Consider the following 24767-nt stretch of genomic DNA (forward strand, 5'->3'; position numbering starts at 1 on the left):
TCTGGTTGCAGCTGAGGTGTTCCCATTGCAGCTCAGTGGTAATGCACTTGACTAGAATCCATGAGGATATGGGTTTGATCCCTGGCCATGCTCAGTGGGCTAAGGATCCAACATTTCTGTGAGCTGTTGGCGTAGGTCACAGATGTGGCTCGGATCCCATGTTGCTGTGGCTGTGGTATAGACAGGCAGCTGCAGCTCCAGTTGGACCCCTAGCCTGGGAAGCTGCATGTGCCACAGGTGCGGACCAAAAAAGCAACAAAATAAATACAAAATAAACAAAACCTGGTTGCAAATGAGGCAAGCACATTCGGTCCTGCTTTGTATCCACAATATCCAGGTAGCTCAGTAAGAGAAGAGCATTTAACACAAGGGCAGCCCATGTGTAGACTGTCTGCAAAAACTGAAGCTAAAAAGATACATTAAAAAGACAAAAGGAGAAATAAGGAAGTCACAGTTTCAAGGGAACAATGTGTTTACAAGAACACTGAATAAATCCAGGAGATTGATAAGAGAAGATACCGAAAATAGAACTGAATTTCTGGTCAATAGGGAGTAATAGGAACCCGATTTACCATCCTATCTGAAATAACAAAAAACCCAGGCAAATACATTAAACAATGATTTCCAAGATACCGGACATCAGGCAACAAGGAACATGGATCCCTGAACAATGGGAAACAGATAAAGATGAGCCCAACATTTGCTACAGCTTCCTGTCTCCAGAGAGTTTCCAGGCACTCAGGGAAGACTCCCTAGGTGATGAAACAGAGCTCAGACCATAGTAAGGCAAAGTCTGCAAGAGCTTACAAAAGATAATATCAGAGACATGAGAGCTGCAGAGACTGATAACTTTGGACATCTCAAGAAGGTTCTCCTCAAGTATTCAGCTGAGTACTTGTGTGAGAAACTACTGAAGCTGGGGAGGGAACTACTTGAAATTATAAGAAGTAGCTGTGTTAGGGTTCCCCAGAGAAAAGAACCAATAGCATATAAGTATACAGAGAACAGGGGCTTATAAGACATTGGCTCATGCAATTTTGGAAGCTTGGTAAATCCAAAAGCTGCAGGGTAGGCTGGCAGCCTGAAGACCCAGGGAAGAGTTGTACCTCGAGTTCCAAGGAAGTCTGATGGCAGAATCCCTTTTTGCTAAAGTCAGTCTGTTAGGTGAGGCCTGGCCACATTACAAAAGTAATATGCTTTACTCAAAGTCTACCAGTTTACATACTAATCGCATCCAAAAACAGAAACAAACAAACCAAAAAAAAAAAATCTTAACAGAAACCTTAACAGAATAATCTTTGACCAAATATCTTGGCACCATGGCCCAGCCAAGTTGACACATAAAATTAAACATCACAGTAACAATACCTAAGGCTCCCACCTATCCAGGAACTGGGCCTGTTTCCACCATCCAGACTGGAAAAAAGAAACTCGCAAGTCATAAGGCATTAGGTATTCAGAAGGGTCTTGCCTCGAAAATGGGAAAAATTTAGCCCTAGAAAGAATTTTACTCTGGCCAAGTTAATAAAGATTAAAATCAAGATCCACAAGGTCCAAAGCATTTCCAAATAACTTGAATATCTCAGAACAAAACTCAAAAATATTTATAGGAATACAAAAATATCTAGAACCTAAGTAGAAGGTAAAATTCACAGTGTCTGGCATCCAATCAAAAATTACCTGGTAGGCAAAATAAAGTAGGAAAATATAACCTATAAGAAAGAGAAAATGTAATCAAAACTGAAGTTGAACTGACATTCATGATAAAATTAATAAACAAATACGTCTTAAAAGTGCTTATAACTCTACCCCATAGGTTGGAAAATTTAGAGGAAAGATTAAACATTAAGTAGAGACATAAAAGGTGTACCTTTTTTTTTATGCCCGCGCCCAGATGAGCCCACAGCATATGGAAGTTCCTGGACCAGGGATCGAATCAGAGCTGCAGCTATGACCCACACCATAGCTGCAGCAAGACCAGACCCTTAACCCATTGCACTGGTCATGGATTGAACCTGTACCTCCACAGCAACCTGAGCCTGAGCCGAAGCAGTCAGTGCCACAGTGGGAAGTCCAAGACATACTTTTTTTTTCTTTTTAGGGCCACATCTGCAGCATATGAAAGTTCCCAGGCTAGGGGTCAAATCAGAGCTGCAGCTACAGGCCTATACCACAGCCACAGCAACACAGGATCCAAGCCACATCTGTGACCTACACCATAGTTCACAGCAACACTGGATCCTTAACCCTCTGAACACGGCCAGGGATAGAATCCACATCCTTGTGGATACACGTCAGGTTCATGACCCACTGAGGCACAAGGGGAACTCCCAAGACCTAGGTATTTTTAAGCCATAACATATTTCTATTTTTTTTTCAGATAATTACCATTTTGTTATGGTGAGACATGTAAGATTTATTCATCTAGCATCTTTCAAGTATCGTTAACTACAGTTACCATGATGCACATTATATTCCCAGAACTTATTCAACTTATTACTGGAATTTTATAACTCATATGTCTATTTCAAAATGTTCAAGGGGAGTTCCCATCGTGGCTCAGAGGAAACAAATCTGACTAGTATCCATGAGAACGCAGGTTCCATCCCTGGTCTCACTCAGTGGGTTAAGGATCTGGCATTGCCATGAGCTGTGGTGTAGGTTACAGACGCGGCTTGAATCCAGTGCTACTGTGGCTGTGGTGTAGGCCAGCAGCTACTGCTCTGATTCAACCCCTAGCGTGGGACCATACATATGCCATGGGTGTGACCCTTAAAAAGTCAAAAAAATTAAAAATAAAAAAATTAAATGTTCAAGGGACTTTACAAGACCCATATGTATTGAACTAAGATATATATGATAATATAATATATATAGAGAGAGAATTCTAAAGATGAAAACTACAATGTCTGAAAAATGTACTGGTAAGATTAATAGCAAATTAGAAATTCCAGAATAAAATTTAAGTAAACTAAAAATGTTAGGCCCAATTAAATACTGCCTCCTAGAAACACACTTTAAATATAAAGACATAGGAGTTCCATCGTGGCGCAGTGGTTAACGAATCCAACTAGGAACCATGAGGTTGTGGGTTCGGTCCCTGCCCTTGCTCAGTGGGTTAAGGATCCGGCGTTGCCGTGAGCTGTGGTGTAGGTTGCAGACGCGGCTTGGATCCCGCGTTGCTGTGGCTCTGGCGTAGGCCGGTGGCTACAGCTCCGATTGGACCCCTAGCCTGGGAACCTCCATATGCCGCGGGTGCGGCCCAAAGAAATAGCAAAAAGACAAAAATAAATAAATAAATAAATAAATATAAAGACATAAATAGGTTGAAAGTAAAAGGATGGGAGAAAACGTACGATGTCGATAGTAATCAAAACAAAGATTTAGTGACTGTATTATATATCTAAAGTAAAATTTAAAGTAAAAAATATTACCAGATACAGAGTCACTTTGTAATAATAAATGGGTCAGTTCATGCAAAGAACATAACAATCATAAAAGTTTATGCACCTAATAACAGAGCACAATTCATGAAACAAAGCCAATAGAACTGCAAGGAGAAATAAACAAATCCACAAATTGCAGTCAAAGGTTTCAATATCCCTCTCTCAATAATTGATAAAACAAGTATATAGAACCATCAGTAACAATATGGAAGAGCATTGTTGTTTTGGGTTGAGTTGTGTCCCCCAAAAAGATATGTTCAAGCCCTAACCCCTGGTACCCATGACTGTGACCTTATTTTGAAAATAGGGTCTTTGCAGACGTAATCAAGTTGAGATAAGTGTGTACCAGAAGAGGGGGATCCTAAACCAACGACAGGTGTCCGAATACAAAGAGGGACATTTGGACAGAGACAAAGAGAATACCCTATGACAATGGCCATAGAGACTGGAGCAGCATCTTTAAGCCTAAGGACACCAAGGATTGCCAGCAACCACCAGAAGCTAGGAAAAGCCAGAGAAATCCTCCCCTACCACCTTCATGACCCTGCTGACATCTTGAGTTTTTATTTCCAGTCTCAGAAAATGTGAGAGAATAAATTTCTACTGGTTTAAGCCACCTCATTATTGTAGCCCTAGTAAACTAATACAAATGTCAAGTAATTTGTCCTAACTGACATTGATGGGACATTCCACCAACAACAGCAGAAAACATTTTCTTTTCAAGTGCAAGGTATCACAATATGGCCCATCTTCTGGGCCGTAAAACAAATCTCAAAAAATTTAACCTTATTCAAGAACCATAAAGTATATTCTCTGATCACCAAGGAAGTAAATTTTATTTTATTTTATTTTATTTATTTTATTTTATTTATTTATTTATTGCCTTTTCTAGGGCCGCTCCCGTGGCATATGGAGGTTCCCAGGCTAGGGGTCCAATCCGAGCTGTAGCTGCCGGCCTACACCAGAGCCACAGCAACACCAGATCCAAGCTGCATCTGCAACCTACACCTCAGCTCACAGCAACACTAATCCTTAACCCACTGAGCAAGGCCAGGGATCGAACCCGCAACCTTATGCTTCCTAGTCGGATTTGTTAACCACTCAGCCACGACGGGAACTGCAAGGAAGTAAATTTTAAATCAATGAAAGAAAGACAGCTGAAGATCCCCAAATATTTTTAAATAGCACACTTCCAAATAATCTACAGATGAAAGAAGACTGAGAGAAAATATTTACAAATCACATAACTGATGATGGTCTTTTACCTAGAATATACAAAGAACACTCAAAACTCAGCAATAAGAAAATAAGAAGCCTCAGAAAATAAGCACAAAAGATTTTAACAGATCAACAAAACGACAAGGCAACCTACTGAATGGGAAAAAAATATTTGCAAACTGCACATCTGACAAGGGCTTAACATCTAAAATAGGAGCTCCCACTGTGGCGCAACAGGTTTGGCAGCATCTTGGGAGCACTGGGACGTGGGTTCAATCCCCGGCCTGGCACAGTGGGTTAAAGATCTGGTGTTTCCACGGTGCAACTTAGTTCAAGGCTGTGGCTCGAATATAATCCCTGGACCAGGAGCTCCATATGCCATGGGGCAGCCAAAATAATAAAAATAAAAATAAATTTTTTTAATAAAATAAAATACTTAAAAACTCATACAACTCGATAGCAAGAAATAACAAATAATCCAATCAAGAATAACAGGCAAAAGATCTAACAGGCAAAAGATCTAACAGACATTTCTCCAAAGGATACATTAGAATGGACAAGAAAAGGTGCCCCAAATCACTGATCATCAGGGAAATGCAAATGAAAGCCACCTCACATCTGTTAGGATGGCAATCACCAACAAATCTGCAAATAAGAAATGCTGGAGAAGGAGTGGAGAAAAGAAAACCCTTGTGCATAGTTGGTGGAAACGTATGCTATAGCCACTGTGGAAGACAGTATGGAGGTTCCTCAAAAATCAAAAATAGAATCACTGAGAACTCCCATTGTGGCTCAGAGGGTTAAGAACCCAACACAGTGTCAGTGAGGATACAAGTTTGATCCCTGCCCTCGCTCAGTGAGTTACGGATCTAGCATTGCTGCAAGCTGCCACATAGGTCACAGATACGGCTCAGATCCCCCAAGTTGCTGTAACTGTGGTGTAGGCTGGCGGCTACAGCTCCAATTCCACCCCTAGCTTGGGAACTTTCATATGCCACAGGCGCAGCCTAGAAAAGAAAAGAAAATTCCATAAGCAATCACTGTTACAAACTGCAGAATGAATGAAACATCTTGGGTAAACAATACAATATTCCTCTTCAACCATTAAAATCATCATGAAGAAAGTAAGCAGTGTAGATCCTCTATAAATCATATCATCCTATACTTTTATAAACCATCTATTTCCCGGAAACTTTCTTTTCTTTTTTTTTTTTTTTTTTTTTTTTTTGTCTTTTTAAGGCCACACCTGCGGCATATGGAGGTTCCCAGGCTAGGAGTTAAATCAGAGCTACAGCTGCTAGCCACAGCCACAGCCACAGCCACAGCCACAGCCACATCAGATACAAGCCTTATCTGCGACTTTCACCACAGTTCATGGCAATGCCAGATCCTTACCTTAACCCACTGAGCAAAATCAGGGATCAAACCTGCATCCTCATGGGTACTAGTTAGATTCGTTTCCAATGAGCCACACTGGGAACTCCCCTAGAAATTTTCTTGATGCACAGCATTTTCTTAAACAATGAGGAGAAGAAAAAAAATAGAATTACCATATAATCCAAAGATTCCCTTTCTGGTTGTATATGCAAATGAAATAAAATCACTGTCCTGGAGCATCATTCCAATCCTTCCCAATAGTAAGATACTATGATATATTCAATATATTCGATTATATATTCTGATTACTTTCACAAAGAAAAATAGCCAGATGTTTACTGAGTGTTTTCTGTGTGTCAGCAATCACGTGTCTTTATATGTATTCCCTACATCCCTCCACCCCTGGTACCACAGCATCTCGGCCAGACTACAACCATTTCAATGGTACCTCTCATGCATACAATTCATAAAGATGTACTCCTTTTATTCTTGTTAAAAGTAAAACAAGTTCAAGAAATAAGATGTGGAGTTCCCGTCGTGGCGCAGTGGTTAACGAATCCGACTAGGAACCATGAGGTTGCGGGTTCCGTCCCTGCCCTTGCTCAGTGGGTTAACCATCCGGCGTTGCCGTGAGCTGTGGTGTAGGTTGCAGACGCAGCTCGGATCCCGCATTGCTGTGGCTCTGGCATAGACCAGCAGCTACAGCTCCGATTCAACCCCTAGCCTGGGAACCTCCATATGCCGCGGGAGCGGCCCAAGAAATAGCAAAAAGACAAAAAAAAAAAAAAAAAGAAATAAGATGTAACTCCTATTTATTTGCATATCATATTTGGGGAAATCCTCAGATAACTCCTCCAGCAGTCATAAATCCAGTTTCCCTCATGTGTAGCTGGGCACCTTAGAATCCATGTCAGATATTGTTAACAGCCCATCCAACCCATATTCTCCTTTGTTTCTTGCTAAGAGATCCTGATTTGATTAGATCAGCAATGTGCTCGGCCTCAGTGAGTGAATCATACATTCATTCCCTAAATATTTATTCAGTCCCTCTTATGTGCCAAGCACTCAAGACTCTAAGGATGCAAGTGAAAAGAGCAGACAGAATCCTGTTTATTTGACGTTTTCATTCTGGTAGAGAGAGATCAGAAACTATAAACATAATACCTAAGTAAATTAAATGTTTTATTAGAAGATCAATGCATTATCAGGGAAAAAATAGAGCAAAGGGAATGGAAAATGCTAGTGGTAGACACAGGGAGCAGGTTGCAGCATTAAATACGATGGGTGTCAGGACAGGCCTCACTGAGAGGGTGAGATTGGAGCAAAGATTTGAAAGAGGTGCAGGAGCGAGCCATGGCTGGTGTCAAAGAGAAAGGCATTCCAGACCCAGGGCACAGCTGGAGCAAAGACCCTAAGGTGGGAACATACCTGGCACATCAGAGGCAGAGCCAGGAGGCCAGTGGGGCTGGAGTGAAGGGCACAAAGGAGAGAGCAGTTGATGATGAGGTCAGAGAAGTCACAAAGATCCAGCTGATGCAAGACCCTGTAGGTTTTGTGAAGTCTCTGGTTTGTGTTCTGAATGAGGTGGGGACCCTTCAAGGGGTTTTGAACATAGAAGTAACATCATCACTTCAATTTTGAAAGGATCACTCTGACTATCTGTTTCTATTCTACTGTTGTGAATAGACTTTAGAGCAGCTGGTATAGACACAGAAAGATTAGGTTAGAGTGTCTCAAAGGAGAGAGGGTGGTGTTTTGTACCGGAATGGTGGCAGTGGAGGTGGTCAGTAGAGGGGCAGATGCTGAATATATTTTGGAGGTAGAACCAACAGGGATTGCTGGTGGGTTGGATGCAAAGTATGGAAGAGAAGTTAAGGCTGCCTCCAAGGTTTTTAGTCTGGCCAACTAGAAGAATGAAGTAGCCCTCAGCTGAGAAGAGAACTGAGGGTAGAGCAGATTTGTGAAGGAATACCAGAAGTTCACTTTTAGACATAAACGAGTGAGAGATCTGGCCTGAAGATATCAATGATGTGGCAGTCATGTAGATAGTATTTAAACCATGTGACTTGGAGTTCCCGTCTCAGTGGTTAATGAATCTGACTAGGAACCAAGAGGTTGTGGGTTCAATCCCTAGCCTTGCTCTGTGGGTTAAGGATCCGGTGTTGCCGTGAGCTGTGGTGTAGGTGGCAATGTGGCTTGGATCTGGCATTGTTGTGGCTCTGGTGTAGGCCAGCAGCTACAGCACCGATTAGACCCCTAGCCTGGGAACCTCCATATGCCATGGGAGTGGCCCTAGAAAAGACAAAAAGACAAAAAAAATAAAAATAAAAAATAAACCATGTGACTAGAAGAGATCTCCAAGCATGATTGTGCATAGAGAAGAGAAGAGAATCAAAGACTAAACAAGCATGCCAACATAAAAGAGGTCAGGAGAAGAGAAGGAACACCAAGGGAGGTTGAGAAGAGACACGAGCGAAATAGAAAAGGTGCAAAGCTCTGCCAAAACCCTTCTCCCTGTCTCTGTGACAGAATGATTGGGGGAGAAAGTGGGAGCTTGCAAATAAATCAGCCACCACAATAAAGGCCTAGCAAAGGAGTAAGTATATTCACTTCCAGATGTCTGGCTTTCCATCAAAATGTTTGAATTGATCAAAAATAAAAAATACAGTATACTAAAATTTGTGGGATGCAGCTTAAATAATACTTAGAAGGAAATTTGGAGCATTACATGTTTATGTTAGAAATATGAAACTTCTCAATTATCTAAGTTTCCGCCTTTGGAAACTAGGGGAAAAATGAGCAAAATAACCCAAAGCAAGCAGAAAGAAAGAATAAGGTAGCAGCAGAAATTGATAAAATTGAAAAAAGCAGTAGGAAAAACTAAATAAAAAAGCTGACTCTTAGAAAAGATGAATGACATTTGTAAACTCCTAACCAGACTGATCAAAAAGAAGACACAGGAGTTCCCATTGTGGCTCAGCAGTAATGAACCTGACTAGTGTCCATGAGGACGTGGCTTTGATCCCTGGCCTCACTCAGTGGGTTAAGTATCTGGCATTGCCATGAGCTGTGGGGTAGGTCACAGACACAGCTCGGATCCTGCATTTCTGTGTCTGTGGTATAGGCCTGCAGCTGCAGCTCTGATTCAACCCCTAGCCTGGGAATTTTCATGTGCCATGGTTGTGGCCCTAAAAAGACAAAAAAGAAAAAAGAGAGAGAGGACACAAATTACAAAATATCAGGAATGAAAGAGAGGATATCATTATAGACCCTATAGATAGGAAAAGAATAATAAAAGGATGTAATGAAGAGCTCTATGCCTATAAATAAAATAGACAAATTCCTTGAAAGTCACACTGCCAAAGCTCACTCAAGAGAAAACAGATAAGTCAACTGGTCCTACCATCTATAGGAATTTATATTTGCTGTTCACTATACTATATGCGCAGTATTTTCCACCAGATCTTTGTATTCACCAATCCACTCAGGGGTGATCAGGCCTCTTCTGACCCCCATAACTAAAGTTGGAATTTGGTCTTAGAGTCTTCAAATTTGGTGAAGTTATCTTGCTTACTTTTTTTTTTTTCAGAGACTTTGGGGGTTTAATGGATAGAGGGGAGCTTACACGTCTGAAGCAAGGTCCTACATGGATACCCTACCATGTGCGGTGGCCGGTGGACAGGACACGGCAGCAGGCTTCGCCTGTTTACTTTGTATGTATGTATGTCTGTCTTCCCACATATATGTCTTATTCAGCCACAGGGCTGAGCACAGTGCTTGGAATGTTGCAGGCACTCAGCATTAAAATGAATAGGACTTCACAACCATTTCCTACCAGTCACCAATTTCTCTGGGCTACGATGGGTCCAGCTGGGGTGCAGACTTCAATGAGCCCAACTTCTCCACCTAAAGGCTAAGCTGATAACTCCTTTTACTTGTTATCTATCAAGCTGTTCTCTTAGTCCCACCAGCCAGAAGTTTGAAGGTTCAACCAGTCTGCAATAAAACACCAACCAGGAGACAGAGACAAACAAAACATTCCTTTGCTTAAATGTAAGTGTGGTAGAGAGAGGGTTTTTTCCTCTCTGCTTCCCACTTATATACACATTTAATCACCACAAAAGCCTGAGGATTAAGTATTATTATAATTCCTCTATTATAGATGAGGAAACTGGAACACAGAGAATCTAAGCCAAACAGCTCTTAATTACAGAGCCAGAGGTGAAATCCTGGCTGTCTGGGTCCAGAGTCTGGTTCTCAAACAAAACACTAAGCTCTTATGTTAAGGGATAGACTCCCTGCCTGAAAGAGCCAAGGCATTTTCTTGTCCCACCCTTCCCTCCGTCCTGGTTGACCAGTTACCCAGACCAGAGACTGAGCGTCTAGGAGGCAAGTGCCTGGGCAGCATTGTTCTATCCAGGCAAGGCAGGGGGCAGAGACATCTCCAGAGGAAAGAGGGTCAAAGGAGGGAGAAGAAAGTCTTTCCCCAAGGATCATAATAGACCTCTCCACATGGCAAGACCCTGAGTGTCTAGAACAAAGAATTCCCTCTCTTTGAGTCCAGCCCAAAGTAAAATACTGATTGTGACCTTTCCTCAACCACTTTTATATGATTGACTGCAGATCAGGACATTTTGCCCAGAGCCTGCCTGGTGCCAGCCTCCTTATAACAATTAGTAACAGGGAGCCTTTTGCGTTGCAGCGCCAATGTCCTGCACAGTTCTTCTACCTGCCAAGAGATATTTTTCCCCAAAAGGAAAAAAATAAACGTAAACCAAAAGAGTTTTTCTCTTTTTTCCTGCCAAAAGTTGTTCCCTCAGATGAAAAGCACAACTTTGTCCAGCCAAGAGGACAAAAATTAACTTAAAAAAAAATAGGTCACCCAAAAAGCCCAATTCTTTGGGTAAATGAGGTCAGGTATCCTGATGCCTAACACACAAAATATAATCTTCTGAAAGATTTAATAATTCTCTCACATTAGGCCCAGTAATATTGCCCTCATACCAAATAAGCCCTCAAGGAAAGTCAATAACTCCAGTGTTTTCTTGCAAAAAAAAAAATCTGTTCTTTACTGATTCCAAATACTATGTTTCTGACCTCAGTGGTTCTCAGCCTACCAGACTCACACCTTTCTGGAGCAAATATTTTTCAACACTCCCTGGACTTCCCTAAAATGGAATGCATACCAAACTATAACCTACCTACACACACAACTTTTTCACAAAACTACATAATGCCCAGACTATAACACAATAGAGAAACAAAAAAGAATAGAATTTATAATAAAATAATGTGTGGAGTTCCCATCATACCTCAACAGTAACAAATCCAACTCGTATCGGTGAGGATGCAGGTTCGAGCCCTGGCCTCACTCAGTGGGCTAAGGACCCGGAGTTGCCATGAACTGTGGTGTAGGTCGCAGATTTGGCTCAGATCTGGCATTGCCACCCTGTGGCTGTGGTATAGGGCAGTGGCTGCAGCTCCAGTTCAACCCTTAGCCTGGGAATTTCCATATGCTGTAGGTGTGGCCCTAAAAGGAAAAAATAATACTAATAATAAAATAAAATGTGTATGCCAAGGGCTCAGGCATAGCGCTCCAAGAAGACTAGTGAAGCAGTCAGTGCATCTACAGGTGGAATCCATGGGACCTCGACCTCTAACAAGGACTAATTTAGGTGTGTTGGATTGGGCATTTGAATGTCAAAAGCAGCCTAGTTATTGGCTGATGTGGTTTTCCAGACTGGGGAACAGGGATTCCCACTGTGGCTCAGCAGGTTAAGAACCTAACTAGTATCCATGAGGATGTGAGTTCCATCCATGGCCTCACTCAGGCCTCGCTCAGTGGGTTAAGGATCCCGCGTTGCCGTGAGCTATGGTGTAGATTGCAGATGTGGCTCCGACCTGGCGTTGCTATGGCTGTGGTGCAGGCTGGCGGTTATAGCTCTGATTAGACCCCTAGCCTGGAAACCTCCATATGCCTCAGGTTCAGCCCTAAAAAGACAAAAAGACAAAAAAAAAAAAATCAACCTTTAAAAAAAATTTTTTTAGAAGACTTAACTTTGACTTTGGAATCTATTATCTGCAAAGAAGAATGTGATGTGTGTTTTATAGTCACATCTAAGTTCAAACCTCAGTTTCACCACTACCTGGGTGACCATAAGCAATCCCTTAACCTCTCAGATCACCAGTCCTTCTCAGTCAAAGGGAGACAGGATGCCTTTACAACAGGACAACAGACCCAACTCCCTAAAGTCTTGATTGTCCTAAACCGATCTGGTATTTCTCGCAGGCTCCTATTCACTAGTTAATGGGAAAAGAATTAACCCAATGTCCAAGGCAGTTTTTTGTTTGTTTCTTTGTTTGAGTTTGAGTTTCTTTTTTCTTTTTTTTTTTTTTTTTTTGTCTTTTGTCTTTTTAGGGCCCACACCCACAGCATATGGAGGTTCCCAAGCTAGGGGTCCAATCGGAGCTACAGCTGCCAGCCTACACCAGGGCCACAACAACACCAGATCCTTAGCCCACTGAGCGAGGCCAGGGATTAAACCCACAACCTCATAGTTCCTAGATGGATTCATTTCAGCTGTGCCACGACGGGAACTCCCGAGGCAGTTTAAATTCAATTGATTCTGATAACTTAATTCCTTTGGGCAATGTTGAGAATCTCTGGTGGGAAAAAAAATGTTTAGGTTCTCAGCTGGCTTCATGGGTCCAAGACCTGTGAAGTGGAGCCTCAATGCAAGGTTTACTGCTCTGCTATAGCAGTCTTAAAATCCATAAGTTTTGAACAAGGGGCTTGGTATTTTGCACTAGGCCCAGAAAATTATGTAGCCAGTGCTCGCCCTCAGACAGATGCCTTCTTCCCCTGCATCTCTCCCTAAGAGGACACTGGACATCAGAGGAGGGGGTTGTCAATGGGTCCTCAGGACACTGAGGGAAGGGCCTCTTGGCTTCATGGGGGTCCTTGGCAAGCATTAGGAAGTTACTACTGGACTCAAGACAGTTACCATTACTCACTGGGGGCTTCTTGCTCAGTCAGAACCTTTGCATGACTCAGCTTCACCTCTATAGTGTCTGCTGCAGACCATACAGTGGCTACCCTGTCCCTCGCCCAGGCTCCTGGCCTGGCAGTCCACCCTGTCTTGGCGGGGCAGGCTGGGAAGATGGTGCCTTGGGAAACCTACTAGCTCTTGTCCCACCATCTATAAAACATGGGCAGTAGTAGCAACGTAGAAAAATAAAACTACAAGTTCTCCTTGTGTCCGTGCTGTTGTGGTCCTACCCCCAGGTTGGTACAGGTGGACAGGATAAAAGATGAGCTTTCCAGGAGCTCCCATCGTGGCTCAGTGGTTAATGAATCCAACTAGGAACCATGAGGTTGCGGGGTCGATCCCTGGCCTTGCTCAGTGGGTTGAGATTCTGGCGTTGCTGTGAGCTGTGGCGTAGGTTGCAGATGCGGCTCGGATCCCGGGTTGCTGTGGCTCTGGTGTAGGCCGGTGGCTACAGCTTCGATTCAACCCCTAGCCTGGGAATCTCCATATGCCGTGAGAGCGGCCCAAGAAATGGCAAAACGACAAAAAAAAAAAAAAAAAAAAAAAAGATGAGCTTTCCAGAGCCCCCAGCTGGGACACAAGCAACATCTCCTTTGCCTTTATTGTTATTCTCATTTTTGAAACATCATTTTTTTCCAAGCTGTCAGGGGAGTTACAAGACAGTAATTATTATCTTGTCTTCCTATTCCTGTCCACAACCACCTTAGCCAAAAATTAATCTGTGTATGCAGGGAAAGAGGCAGGGTTTTTTTGTTTTAGGGTTTTTGCTTTTGTTTGCCTTTTTAGGGCCGCACCCTCGGCATATGGAGGTTCCCAGGCTAGGGGTCTAATCGGAGCTGTAGACGCTGGCCTACACCACAGCCACAGCAATACCAGATCCAAGCCGCATCTGTGACCTCCACCAGAGCTCATAGCAACACTGGAGTCTTAACCCACTGAGCAAGGCCAGGGATCAAATGGATACTAACCAAGTTCATTACCACTTAGCCACAACAGGAACTCCCTCTCCTGCTTCTTGATGTCAAAACTGTTAAGATTTAACTTGTCCAAGGTGCCTTCTTATTGTATAATGGGGACCCCTTTAGGATCTAAGTTTTCTGGGCTCAGCTAGTGATGTGTGGAATGGGAAATAAAGTAATTTAACAAATCCTCTGTGTCCACAACATCTGGCTAAGACGTCGAAAGCTCACCTTCTCTTTCTCTAGGGCAATAAACCTCATGGCTCCCTCTTAGACATCTTCCTTTGCAATAAAATATGACACGAGAGGGAAATTTAAATGTGTCCATTTAACCTTTGCAAAAATATTAAGCCCTGGAGTTCCCGTCATGGCTCAGTGGTTGACAAATCCAACTAAGAACCATGAGGTTGTGGGTTCAATCCCTGACCTTGCTCAGTGGGTTACGGATCCGGTGTTGCTGTGAGCTGTGGTGTAGGTCACAGATGCGACTCGGATCCTGCATTGCTGTGGCTTTGGTGTAGGCCAGTGGCTACAACTCCGATTAGACCCCTAGCCTGGGAACCTTCGTATGCTGAGGGAGCAGCCCTAGAAAAGGCAAAAAGCCCAAGAACAGTTGTTTTGCAGGTTGGTTTTGAGTTTTGTTTTTTTGAGGTTCCTTCCCTTTTGGAAACCTTACCTTTTCTTTTTACATTTAATTCTTGAGTATATACACTGTCCAGTCAGCAAGAGAGCCTGCACACAAGTATTCAAGGGTGGAATTAGCTCCACTCGAAATCTCCTGCCTGAATCCCAGTTCTGTATCTTTCTCTGAATGGTTCATTAGGTCCTCAGACTCAACTTATCCAAAATTGAATCCATTCAGCTTTCCCCAAACCTAGCTTTCCTTCTTGACTTTCTACTTTTACTGGTAGTTTGAAAAAAAAAAAATGTAGAACAGTAGTTCCCAACCTTTCCTAGTTCACACCATCCTTATTGTCTTGTTCATTTTTTCACAGTGTCCCAGAGCAACAGAAATATATAATGGAGTTCCCTTAATGGCTCAGCAGGTTAAGGATCCAGCCATGCCACTGCCCTTGCTTGGGTAGCTGTTGTGGCGTGGGTTCAATCCCTGGCCCCAGGAATTTCTGCATGCCTTTGGGGTGGCACCCAAAAGACAAAAACAAAAACCAGCAAACAGACATGGGAGTGATACAAATCTAGACCATTTAGCCCAAGCCAAGATGACCCAGACCAGCAGGGCTGCCCACTGACTAATCTACAGAATCATAGAACATAGCAAAACCCTGTTTTAAACCATATGTTCTGGGTGTTTCTTAGGCAGCCAAACTAAATGATAGGCGGTTATGAGACCGACGCGCTACCTATTGAGCTAATAAGGCACCTGATGATAGGATGTTAAAAAGAATCGCACTACACGCTTTCGGCAATGGAAAATCAATAAGAGATTAATTTCTTAATTAAGCTGAGTAGCATTATTAAATAAATTAATGCATGAGCGTTTAATTATCCCCTTAAAATTCTTTTAGAACTACCTTGTGATTTCCAGTCATAGCCTCAGGAACAGATCCTGAAGTTCATAAACATTTCATTGCCAACGAGATTAGAAAATTGACTTCATTTCTTTGAACCACAGTTCATAAAATTACAAGGTAAGTGATCGTTAATCTGTAAGGAAGCCTGATTGTAAAAGAAAATGTGAGTTTTAATTTGGTTGTCAAAAAGGTGACTAGAAATCTTGCTGCAAAGGGCAAGAATAGCCCCTTCACCCACAGGTCAGACCACTGACCACTATAACTAAGTGACAGAAACACAGCTGCAAACTCAGAAGCAAATGACATGGCCAGAAATGTCTGCCACAAGGTGCTGAATCTTGGTGCTCATCAGAGCCATTCCCAACCAAACACTCTTTCAATATAGCAAGATCTCAACCAGATACAAAGATTGTCAGCTGGAACCATTGTCCATAAGGAAAGGAGGCCAACCATTGAAAAACACAAGCATGACCTTGAAAGTACAACCAGGAGCTGCTCTTCAGGACTACATGTTACACTGTGTGCAGGGAACATCACCTTTTTACAGCACAATAACATATGTTCTTGTTAAAGAGAGACTGCGTCATCAAGAAAATACTGAATGCAGAAATAAACTGAAAGCCCTTCCGTACGATTTCCATTAAAAATGATGGAGAAAATAGTGTCAGCTCTTCAGGTAGTAAATGTTAGTTACCTAGAAGCCTCACTGGTGTGGAGAACTCCATTTCCCAGAATCCATTGCGAAAGACGGAGATTGTGGCATCTCCATAAATTAGAGGAAACTGAGCACCAGCTCACCATGGGCTTGTTACTATCTACAGTTTTATTCTCTTCGGTGGGAGAATTCTCCCAACCCTCAAGGGGCCTAGGATGGCCGAGGCACTGGCTCTTCTCAGACATAAGCCCGGGTGCCTGGGAAGGAGACCAAATGGGGCGGTGGAGGAATAAGAGGACTATGGCTTCACTTGGGCCCACTCTCTGCACAGAAGGGAGAGGGATGGAGTCAGAAGCCATAGACCACAAGGGGGCTGGGTCCTGTGTGAGAGTCCACGTAAGGAGGTGTCCAGCTGGGAAAAGTTGACCTGATTCCAGATTTCCTGCCTGAGGCCAAGACCCTGCTCACCCCACCAAGGAAATTGCCTGTGAGACAAAAGAAGAAGGCAAAGCAGTCACCAGCCACCATGAACAGTAAACACAGTGATTAAAAACAGCCTGGACTGAAACAAACGTGTAAATTAACCTGTTTTATGTAGTTAAGGAAGCTTTAGAAAATACAGATGAGGAAGGAAAGAGATAGGAAAAGAACTAACTATAGACATATAATAAATGTGTTAATATGCAAAATGTTATGTTAGAACCTTCCTCATTTATCAATAAGTGCATCAGTGAAATCATTTTGACTTGCTGCATCATATTCAATTTTATGCACACATCTTTTTAATCAATCAATTTTTAAATACCCAAATTCTATTCCATTGTTATTTCTTGAGAGCATCAGGAAGTCCCAGTTCAATACTAACTGAGCAATAGGAGTCTGACAGCTGGAATACAAAACATCAATTTTCTTTTGTTTTCTTGTTTTTTAGGGCCACACCTGCAGCATACGGAAGTTCCCAAGCTAGGGGTTGCATTGGAGCAGATGCTGGCCTACACCACAGCCACAGCAACACCAGATCTGAGCCACATCTGTGACCTACACCAGAGCTCATGGCAATGCCAGATACTTAACCCACTGAGCGAGGCCAGGGATTGAACCTGCATCCTCAAGGATACTAGTCGGGTTTGTAACCACTGAGCAACTTCAGGAAATCCTATTGGCCTTATTTTTGATAAAAATTGGATATAGCTCATAGGTCAGGTATGCAGTCCATTGAGACTCCGAACACAGTTCCTGGAATTTAACAGAGTTCCCCAAACATGCAGACAAAGATGGGAAACTGCAGGCCTCCCCAGTGGAGGGAAGCCTTCCCCACAGAAACTACACCTGCAGGAAGTTGATGACAGCTCGTCCTTTCTGCAGGCACATCCCAAAGTGCCAGAGAGCAGGGAGCAGAGCCCTGACTCCACACGCCAACGAGTGGCTTCTTTCCCCCAGAGCAAGAGTGTATCATTAGAAAGGGACCAAAACGATTAGAGAAAAAGCTGTCCCCCCACAGAGAAATCAGGCTAAAGCCAATTCCCCACCCAAAGCCATTTGAAAACCAAGGTTGCAGTAAATATGCTTCAACATAGACCTTCCATTTGTCCTATTATTTTCTTAGAATGCATTTCCTAAAGTAGGATTCCTAGTCAAAGCTGAAAGCATTTCTGAAGCTCTTCACACTTATTCTCCAATTGCAGAGAAAGACAACACAGATCCATACTCCCAACAGCGATAGATGAAACTGCTTCCTCTTCACACCCTTTGCTATCGTGATAGGTTCCAATGGTATCTCACTACTGTTTGGTTTGCGTTTTTCCACGTGCAAAGTTTTCCATACAAGTATTGGTCATTTCTAGTTCTTCTTTTCTGACTGCTTTGATATGCCCTTTGCCCATTTCTTTAATGAGATCTTCATAGTCTCATTCATTTGTAAGATGTAAAATATTTAAGCAAGTCACTCTCCTTAATCTTAGAATTGTGATGCATGGGGTAGCAGTTAGAATCATAAGCCTAACAAGGCATGATATTGGTGTTGAGCGTGAGTACTTCCATATTTATTAAAATTTCACTTGTACCAAAACACGTACCAATTGGAAGAAGAGATGGGTTTTTGGAAAAGGTCAAATTCTGTAGCCGCACAGAAGTGCTTAGATTTAATGTCTTCTGATATTAAGGCTATGCACTGACATTTTTATCATACATTTTAAGAAACTTGATTATTCATCCAGAAGTTTCTAATATGAAAAAATCCCTACAGATGTACTTTTTATTTCATTACATATTCAATACACGGAAATTTGAAATTTTGGAGAAAAAAACAACTACTCGTTCTCAAGATCACCATCAGAAACTTCAGGTATAAACTACTAACTGAGGCATGGTGCACTTTCAAAATGATTGCATTCATACAGACATTATGGAATTAACAGATAGTTCCCAGAATGTTGATCCATAATTTACCTAGGACAGCTGCTTTATGTTTTTAGGTATTACCATTGACCACTGACAAAGAGAATACTCTTTAAATAACTTTTATGGATTATTCAATAGTTTTTGGGGGGTGGGTTTGGGGGGTTTTTTGGTTTGTTTGGTTGGTTTTGTTTTTTGCTTTTTAAGGCCACACCTGTGGACGTATAGAAGTTCCCAGGCTAGGGGTCAAATCAGAGCTGCAGCTGCCAGCTGCCAGCTGCCAGATGCCAGCCAACACCACAGTCACAGCAACATGGGGTCTGAGCTGCACCTGTGACCTACACCATAGCTCACAGCAACACTGGATCTTTAACCCACTGAGTGGGGCCAGGGATCAAACCCGCACCCTCATGGATACTAGTTGGCTGCATTTCCACTGAGCCACAACAAGAACTCCCTCAATAATATTTCTATAAAAGGTATCAAAGCAGTGGATATTGGACAACTGCTAATACACAATGCCTTGACAAAAATGTCCTTAGTCATTCTTTCTATTAAGAGAATTACCAAATCACTAAGTTTCAGAATTCTGGAATTCCTGCTGTTATGCATTGTCCCCAAATCTTCCCTCCATTGTCTTGAAGTTTCTCCATTGTCTTGAAGTGAAACAATGCCCATTCCAGCCCTCATCATTCATTATATTCATTAATTTAATAAACATTTTTAAGAATCTGCAAACACACACTCTTAAGCACCTAGGCTGTGCTATATTTGGAGCTGCAGATAAAGGCAGGTAAAACAGTTCCTACCCTTAAGGGAAACAAGATCTTGAGTTCATGGTCAGGCAGGGGACAGAGTCTGTAGTTTACACAGCAGAAGAGATAGTCAAATAACAGAAAAAGAGAATTTACAGTGGTATAATCAAGCACTGACTGCTAAAATATAGCCCAAGGGAGCAGATACTAACTGATGCTGAGGGGATCAGAGGAGGTTTCCGGAGGAAGTGATGAGTCAGTGAGTCCAAGAGAATGAGCAGGTTCTAGCCAGGGGTAATTCCAGGGCCTTGTGTAAAGTCACAGAGGCAGGATGGGTCACAGCATGGAAAACTGCTATAAAGAGTTCAGTTAAGCTGAAGCGTAGAGTTGGGGTAGGGTCAGATCGTAGTGAGAGATTGTCTCATAGAAGGAATATGCCATCTTTACATCTCAGGGGATGCTGACAAAACTTGTGGAGGAAAGGACCCTCCTCTTACCCTCTTCCCATTTCACAGTTAGAGAAACAAGCCCAGTGAGATTAAGGGATTTGCCCAAGGTCATATATTTTGAAAACAGCTAAGATAAAATTGCAATTTAGAAATTCTGATCTCAGAGCATAGGCCCATCTGCTGGTCATAAATGGATTTTAAGAGTTCCCGTTGTGGCGCAGTGGTTAACGAATCCGACTAGGAACCACGAGGTTGCGGGTTCGATCCCCGCCCTTGCTCAGTGGGTTAATGATCCGGTGTTGCTGTGAACTGTGGTGTAGGTCGCAGACGCGGCTCAGATCCTGCGTTACTGTGGCTCTGGCGTAGGTCGGTGGCTACAGCTCCGATTCGACCCCTAGCCTAGGAACCTCCATATGCTGCGGGAGCGGCCCAAAGAAATAGCAAAAAGACAAAAAATAAATAAATAAATAAAATGGATTTTAATGCCAGGCTAAGAAATATTTACCTTGAAGGTCATGGAAGGCCAAGGATTTTAGGCAAGAAGATGACATGGTGAGTTTTGCCTTGTAAAAAAATGGTCCAAGTTACTAGAGGGAAGAAGAATATCTGAGATGAAACCGCTACTTACAGTTCTGCACATTGTGCCCTAAACAACCTAGGGAGAGCCACTCCATGGGTCTGTGAATGGCACCCCATGGGTGGTACAATGCCCATCCTACACAGCCAGATTTAATGAAGGTGCAAGTGAGGAGGCTAACAAAGCGATCCAGGTATAAAAAGTAGGAAGGGTTGAACTAAAGGGCAATGGCAGAAAAGGGAAGGGGTCACAATGCAGAAAGAATGATGTGGAATCACTCGGAGCTGGTGGCTGGTTGGATAAAGACAGTGATGCAGAGAGAACAAAGAGACTGTGGGGTGATTTTTTTTAATTGAAGTATAATTAATTTACGTAATTCATGTTAGTTTCAAGTGTAAAGTGATTCAGTTATACATATACATGCATATTCTTTTTCGGATTCTTTTTCATTATAAGTCACTATAAAGACATTGGGTCGAGTTCCCTGTGCTATACAGTAGGTCCTCCTCGTTTACCTATTTTATATGCAGTAGTGTGTATCTGTTAATCCTCAAACTCCTATTTATCTCCCACCCCCACCCCCTTATCCACTTTGGTTATCACAAGTTTCTTTTCTATGCCCGTGAGTCTTTGAGAACGTGGTTTTATTGTACATCAGTCTGGCTGAGTTGGAATCATTGGATTCTACATTTTATTCTTTTCTTTTTTTTTTTTTTTTTTTTTGTCTTTTTGCCTTTTCCAGGGCCGCTCCTGTGGCATATGGAGGTTCCCAGGCTAGGGGTCGAATCAGAGCTGTAGCCGCCGGCCTACGCCACAGCCACAGCAACGGTGGATCCGAGCCACGTCTGCAACTTACACCACAGCTCATGGCAATGTCGGATCCTTAACCCACTGAGCAAGGCCAGGGATTGAACCCGCAACCTCATGGTTCCTAGTCGGATTTGTTGACCACTGCGCCACGACGGGAACTCCAGGGATTCTACATTTTAGAATTCCACTCCTACTCAGAATTCCCTTCCTACTCAGAATTCCCTTCCTACCCTAAATTTAGAGATAAGATTTAGAAAGTGGAAGGAAGCAGCTGCCCTTAGGCTCGGAAAGTTGTCAAGGTTAAGGTGATGCAGAGGTGGAGAAACTGGCAGGTGCCAGTCTGTCCTTGCCCTCCTTCCCCACACTGCAGCCTCTTCCACCTCCGGGGCCAGTTGTTCTTCCCTTCTGTCTGCCCCACCAACTGAAAGCAACTGTGACCAGAAGCTGGAATGCAAAAAATCACAGAGGCAATAGCTAGGACCAAGTCATGACCTTCCAAAGACCTCTACGCCAGCCTCCTTTGTGGTCCCTCTCAGCAAACTCCCTCAAGCTCGGACTTGGCCACCAAGCCAGTGCTTCAGGACAACTACTTAGTGACCTCCCTGATTCACCAGCTCTCCTTTCCGGCCCCTACTCCTCCAGCTTTGGTTCCTGACCACAGCAGGCTCTTTTGCAGCAATTGGGAAAAAATGATTCTAAAATTCATACAGATCTGCAAAGGATGTATAACAGTCAAAACAGCACTGAAAAAGAACAAAGAGAACCTAACGCCATTTGATTTCAACCATTACTGGAGTTCCTGTCGTGACTCAGTGGTTAACGAATCCGACTGGGATCCTATGTTGCTGTGGCTTTGGTGTAGGCCGGCGGCTACACCTCCAATTAGACCCCTAGCCTGGGAACCTCCATGTGCCGCAGGAGCAGCCCTAGAAAAGGCAAAAAGACAAACAAACAAAAAGCACATTATAAAGGAATCTATTACAGAGCTGTAAAGGTGGACACCCACCTTATACACAGGCAAAGCATTTGCTAACATTGTTGCTAAGAAACTGGATCAGAGGAAAAAGTATTCCTGGGCCACGCCAATCAGGCATTGAGATCTCCCAAAGTGGCCGTGCAAGACAGACAGGAGAAAGGCCTTGTCTTCACTTGAGATGTTTGTATTTGGATAAACCTCCTGCCTAAAGGATGTGAAAATCCAAGCTCCAGAAAATGTGGAATTTCTCTTGGAACTGGGCTTCTAACTTTCATGTGTGCACACAGAAACACTGTAAATCAGGCTTTTCTAAGAAAAAGGTGCACAGAGATTCAGTAAGCTTGGTTACTAGTATTATTAGCAGGATTTTCTGTTCTCTTTCATTCTCAGCCATTTTATTACAATTTAATCTTTGTAAATCCTACTTTGGATCATTCGGGCTTCTCAGAAGTATTTGGATTACTGGAATTACAGACTTGATTTTGAAATTGCTTTTCAAAGACTCAAAAAGTCTTGCTATAGTGATGCCTTCTTTCATCATGCCTTTTAAATCCAAGGGTTACTGGCTTGTGCTCTTAGAAGAATTATGTCAGTTTTACTGAATTTTGTTCCTATATCAGTTTTGGTTTCATTACCTTATTTGCTACAGGGAGTTTAATAATAAGATCTTGGGATATTACTATCTTTATTCTACCTCATTTTGAAACTTTGGGTTTTTGTGTTTTTTTGTTTGTTTGTTTGGAAATCTGAGAACTTTCAGAGCGCTTTTGTGAATACTTTTTACATGACCAAGTTGGAGTGACCTGCTCAGGTGTGGATGATACTTGTTCAATATGCCAACCTGAATTTCAGAAAGTTATTTTTCCTATCTGTCAGCATGTATTTTCTGAAGAGTACATTACCTTACTGTTTTACAGAGAGAATATAGGTCTGCTGTGCAAAAGCGAGATTTCAGACCATATAAACAAATGGAAAGATGGGGCTACCTCATCACACCTTCAAATGTAATTAAGTCCTACAAACAATTAAAACCACAAAATATTCATTGCATTGGTTACGGACTATTGCTAAAGGCCCTAGGAAGGATTTTAGGGCTTAAAAAATAAGAAAAATATTCCTAAACATTTTTAGAATGCTAGCGTAAGATTTAAGTGGATGTTTTAATTTTTTTAATTTAAATGAGTGAAAGAACACTGGTTTTGAAAATAAGTAATAATCAACCTAATGTCTATGTCCACCATATTTCTTCCATCCTAATTACCTGATATATGATTGCAATGTAAAATTGTAAATGCGTTTTCTTGCTAATTTTGCCCAAAAAATGGCAACTGGATAACTAACTAGAACCAGTTGTTTTAGGGGAATTTGAATATTCTTTTCTGACATTGTTTCAGAATAAAGAATATTTTTCACAATATTTTAAGATATGTCTTTATCCCGAATCTCAAAAAAAACAAATGTTCATAAAATTTATATTTTTAATGAAAGTTCTATATGCTATAATTTACCCCTAACCATTAGATTTTCTAAGTGCACATTAATTTACTGAGGATGCTATATTTTAATATTGTATTACTCTTTGTAATACAATTAGCAATCAATAAGAATTAATCATTTCAATTATTTTAAAAACCTCAAGTGTTGTTAGAAAGATTGCATTAATGGTGTGGCCTCCACCCCAATATATTGTCCCCAAAGTAACCATCATTAACCGAGGAAGAAGGGCACGGGGCGAGAAAGCAAATAAGTAAGACTCAAGAATGACATGTCTGCAAAACTTTGAACACATTTCCCGGCAGGTGGAGCTAACTAGAAGCTAACAGATCAAAAACCTACATTTCTGGGTAAACTATACTGCCAAGTATATATGAGGTTAACCTGAAAAAGCCTTTGACTGTCTGAACACTGAAACCATCTCAGGATCTTGCCCTTGCACAAGCAGGAAGCAGGCTGTGAGAGTTGGAGAGCCCTTCAGAAGGAAAAACTGCCAAGTATCCTCTCCAGCTGCAGCCATGGACTATAGGACAAGGACAAGGACCCTCCCAGAGGATGGACCAAGTGGACACGGGAGTTCCACCCCGGGCAGCAGGATCAGAATCTAATCAAGGACTTTCCCACCCACAGGGCCAGCCTTCCTGAGGCTCACTCAGCAGGATTTCATTCATAGGAGCAACCAGTAACTCCTGAGTGTCTTCCATTCTTTTGTTTTCCAAGAGAGTTTTTATTGTAGTAATCTGTTCTCTGACCACTATCATACATATATTGAGAGGGAGAAGGGACCAACAGCTTATCTTTTTTTTTTTTTTTTTTTTTTTTTGCTTTTTAGGGCCACGCCTGCAGCATATGGAAGTTCCCAGGCTAGGGGTCAAATCTGAGCTACCCCTGCCAGCCATAGCCACAGCAATGTGAGATCCAAGCCCCATCTGCAACCTACACCACATCTCATGGCAACAACGGATCCCTGACTCAATGAGCAAGGGCAAGGATTAAACCCGCACCCTCACAGATACTAGTCGGATTTGTTTCTGCTGCACCACAATGGGAACTCCCCAACAGCTTATCTTTTT

At 42.4% G+C, this 24767-nt stretch overlaps 1 protein-coding gene across 1 annotated transcript in view; it reads left to right on the plus strand.

The window, feature by feature from the left end:
* LOC100511460 (RING finger and transmembrane domain-containing protein 1) overlaps positions 1 to 24510 on the plus strand; it is a 57688-nt gene extending 33178 nt beyond the window's left edge. Inside the window, 5 exon segments of the mRNA XM_021097615.1 lie at positions 22379 to 22651; positions 22654 to 22860; positions 22863 to 22918; positions 22920 to 22999; positions 23001 to 24510. Coding sequence (XP_020953274.1) covers positions 22379 to 22651; positions 22654 to 22860; positions 22863 to 22918; positions 22920 to 22999; positions 23001 to 23208 — 824 coding nt within the window. The 3' untranslated portion in view covers positions 23209 to 24510.

Source organism: Sus scrofa, chromosome 6 (assembly GCF_000003025.6).
Source record: "Sus scrofa isolate TJ Tabasco breed Duroc chromosome 6, Sscrofa11.1, whole genome shotgun sequence".
In the NCBI taxonomy this organism is placed as follows: Eukaryota; Metazoa; Chordata; class Mammalia; order Artiodactyla; family Suidae; genus Sus; species Sus scrofa.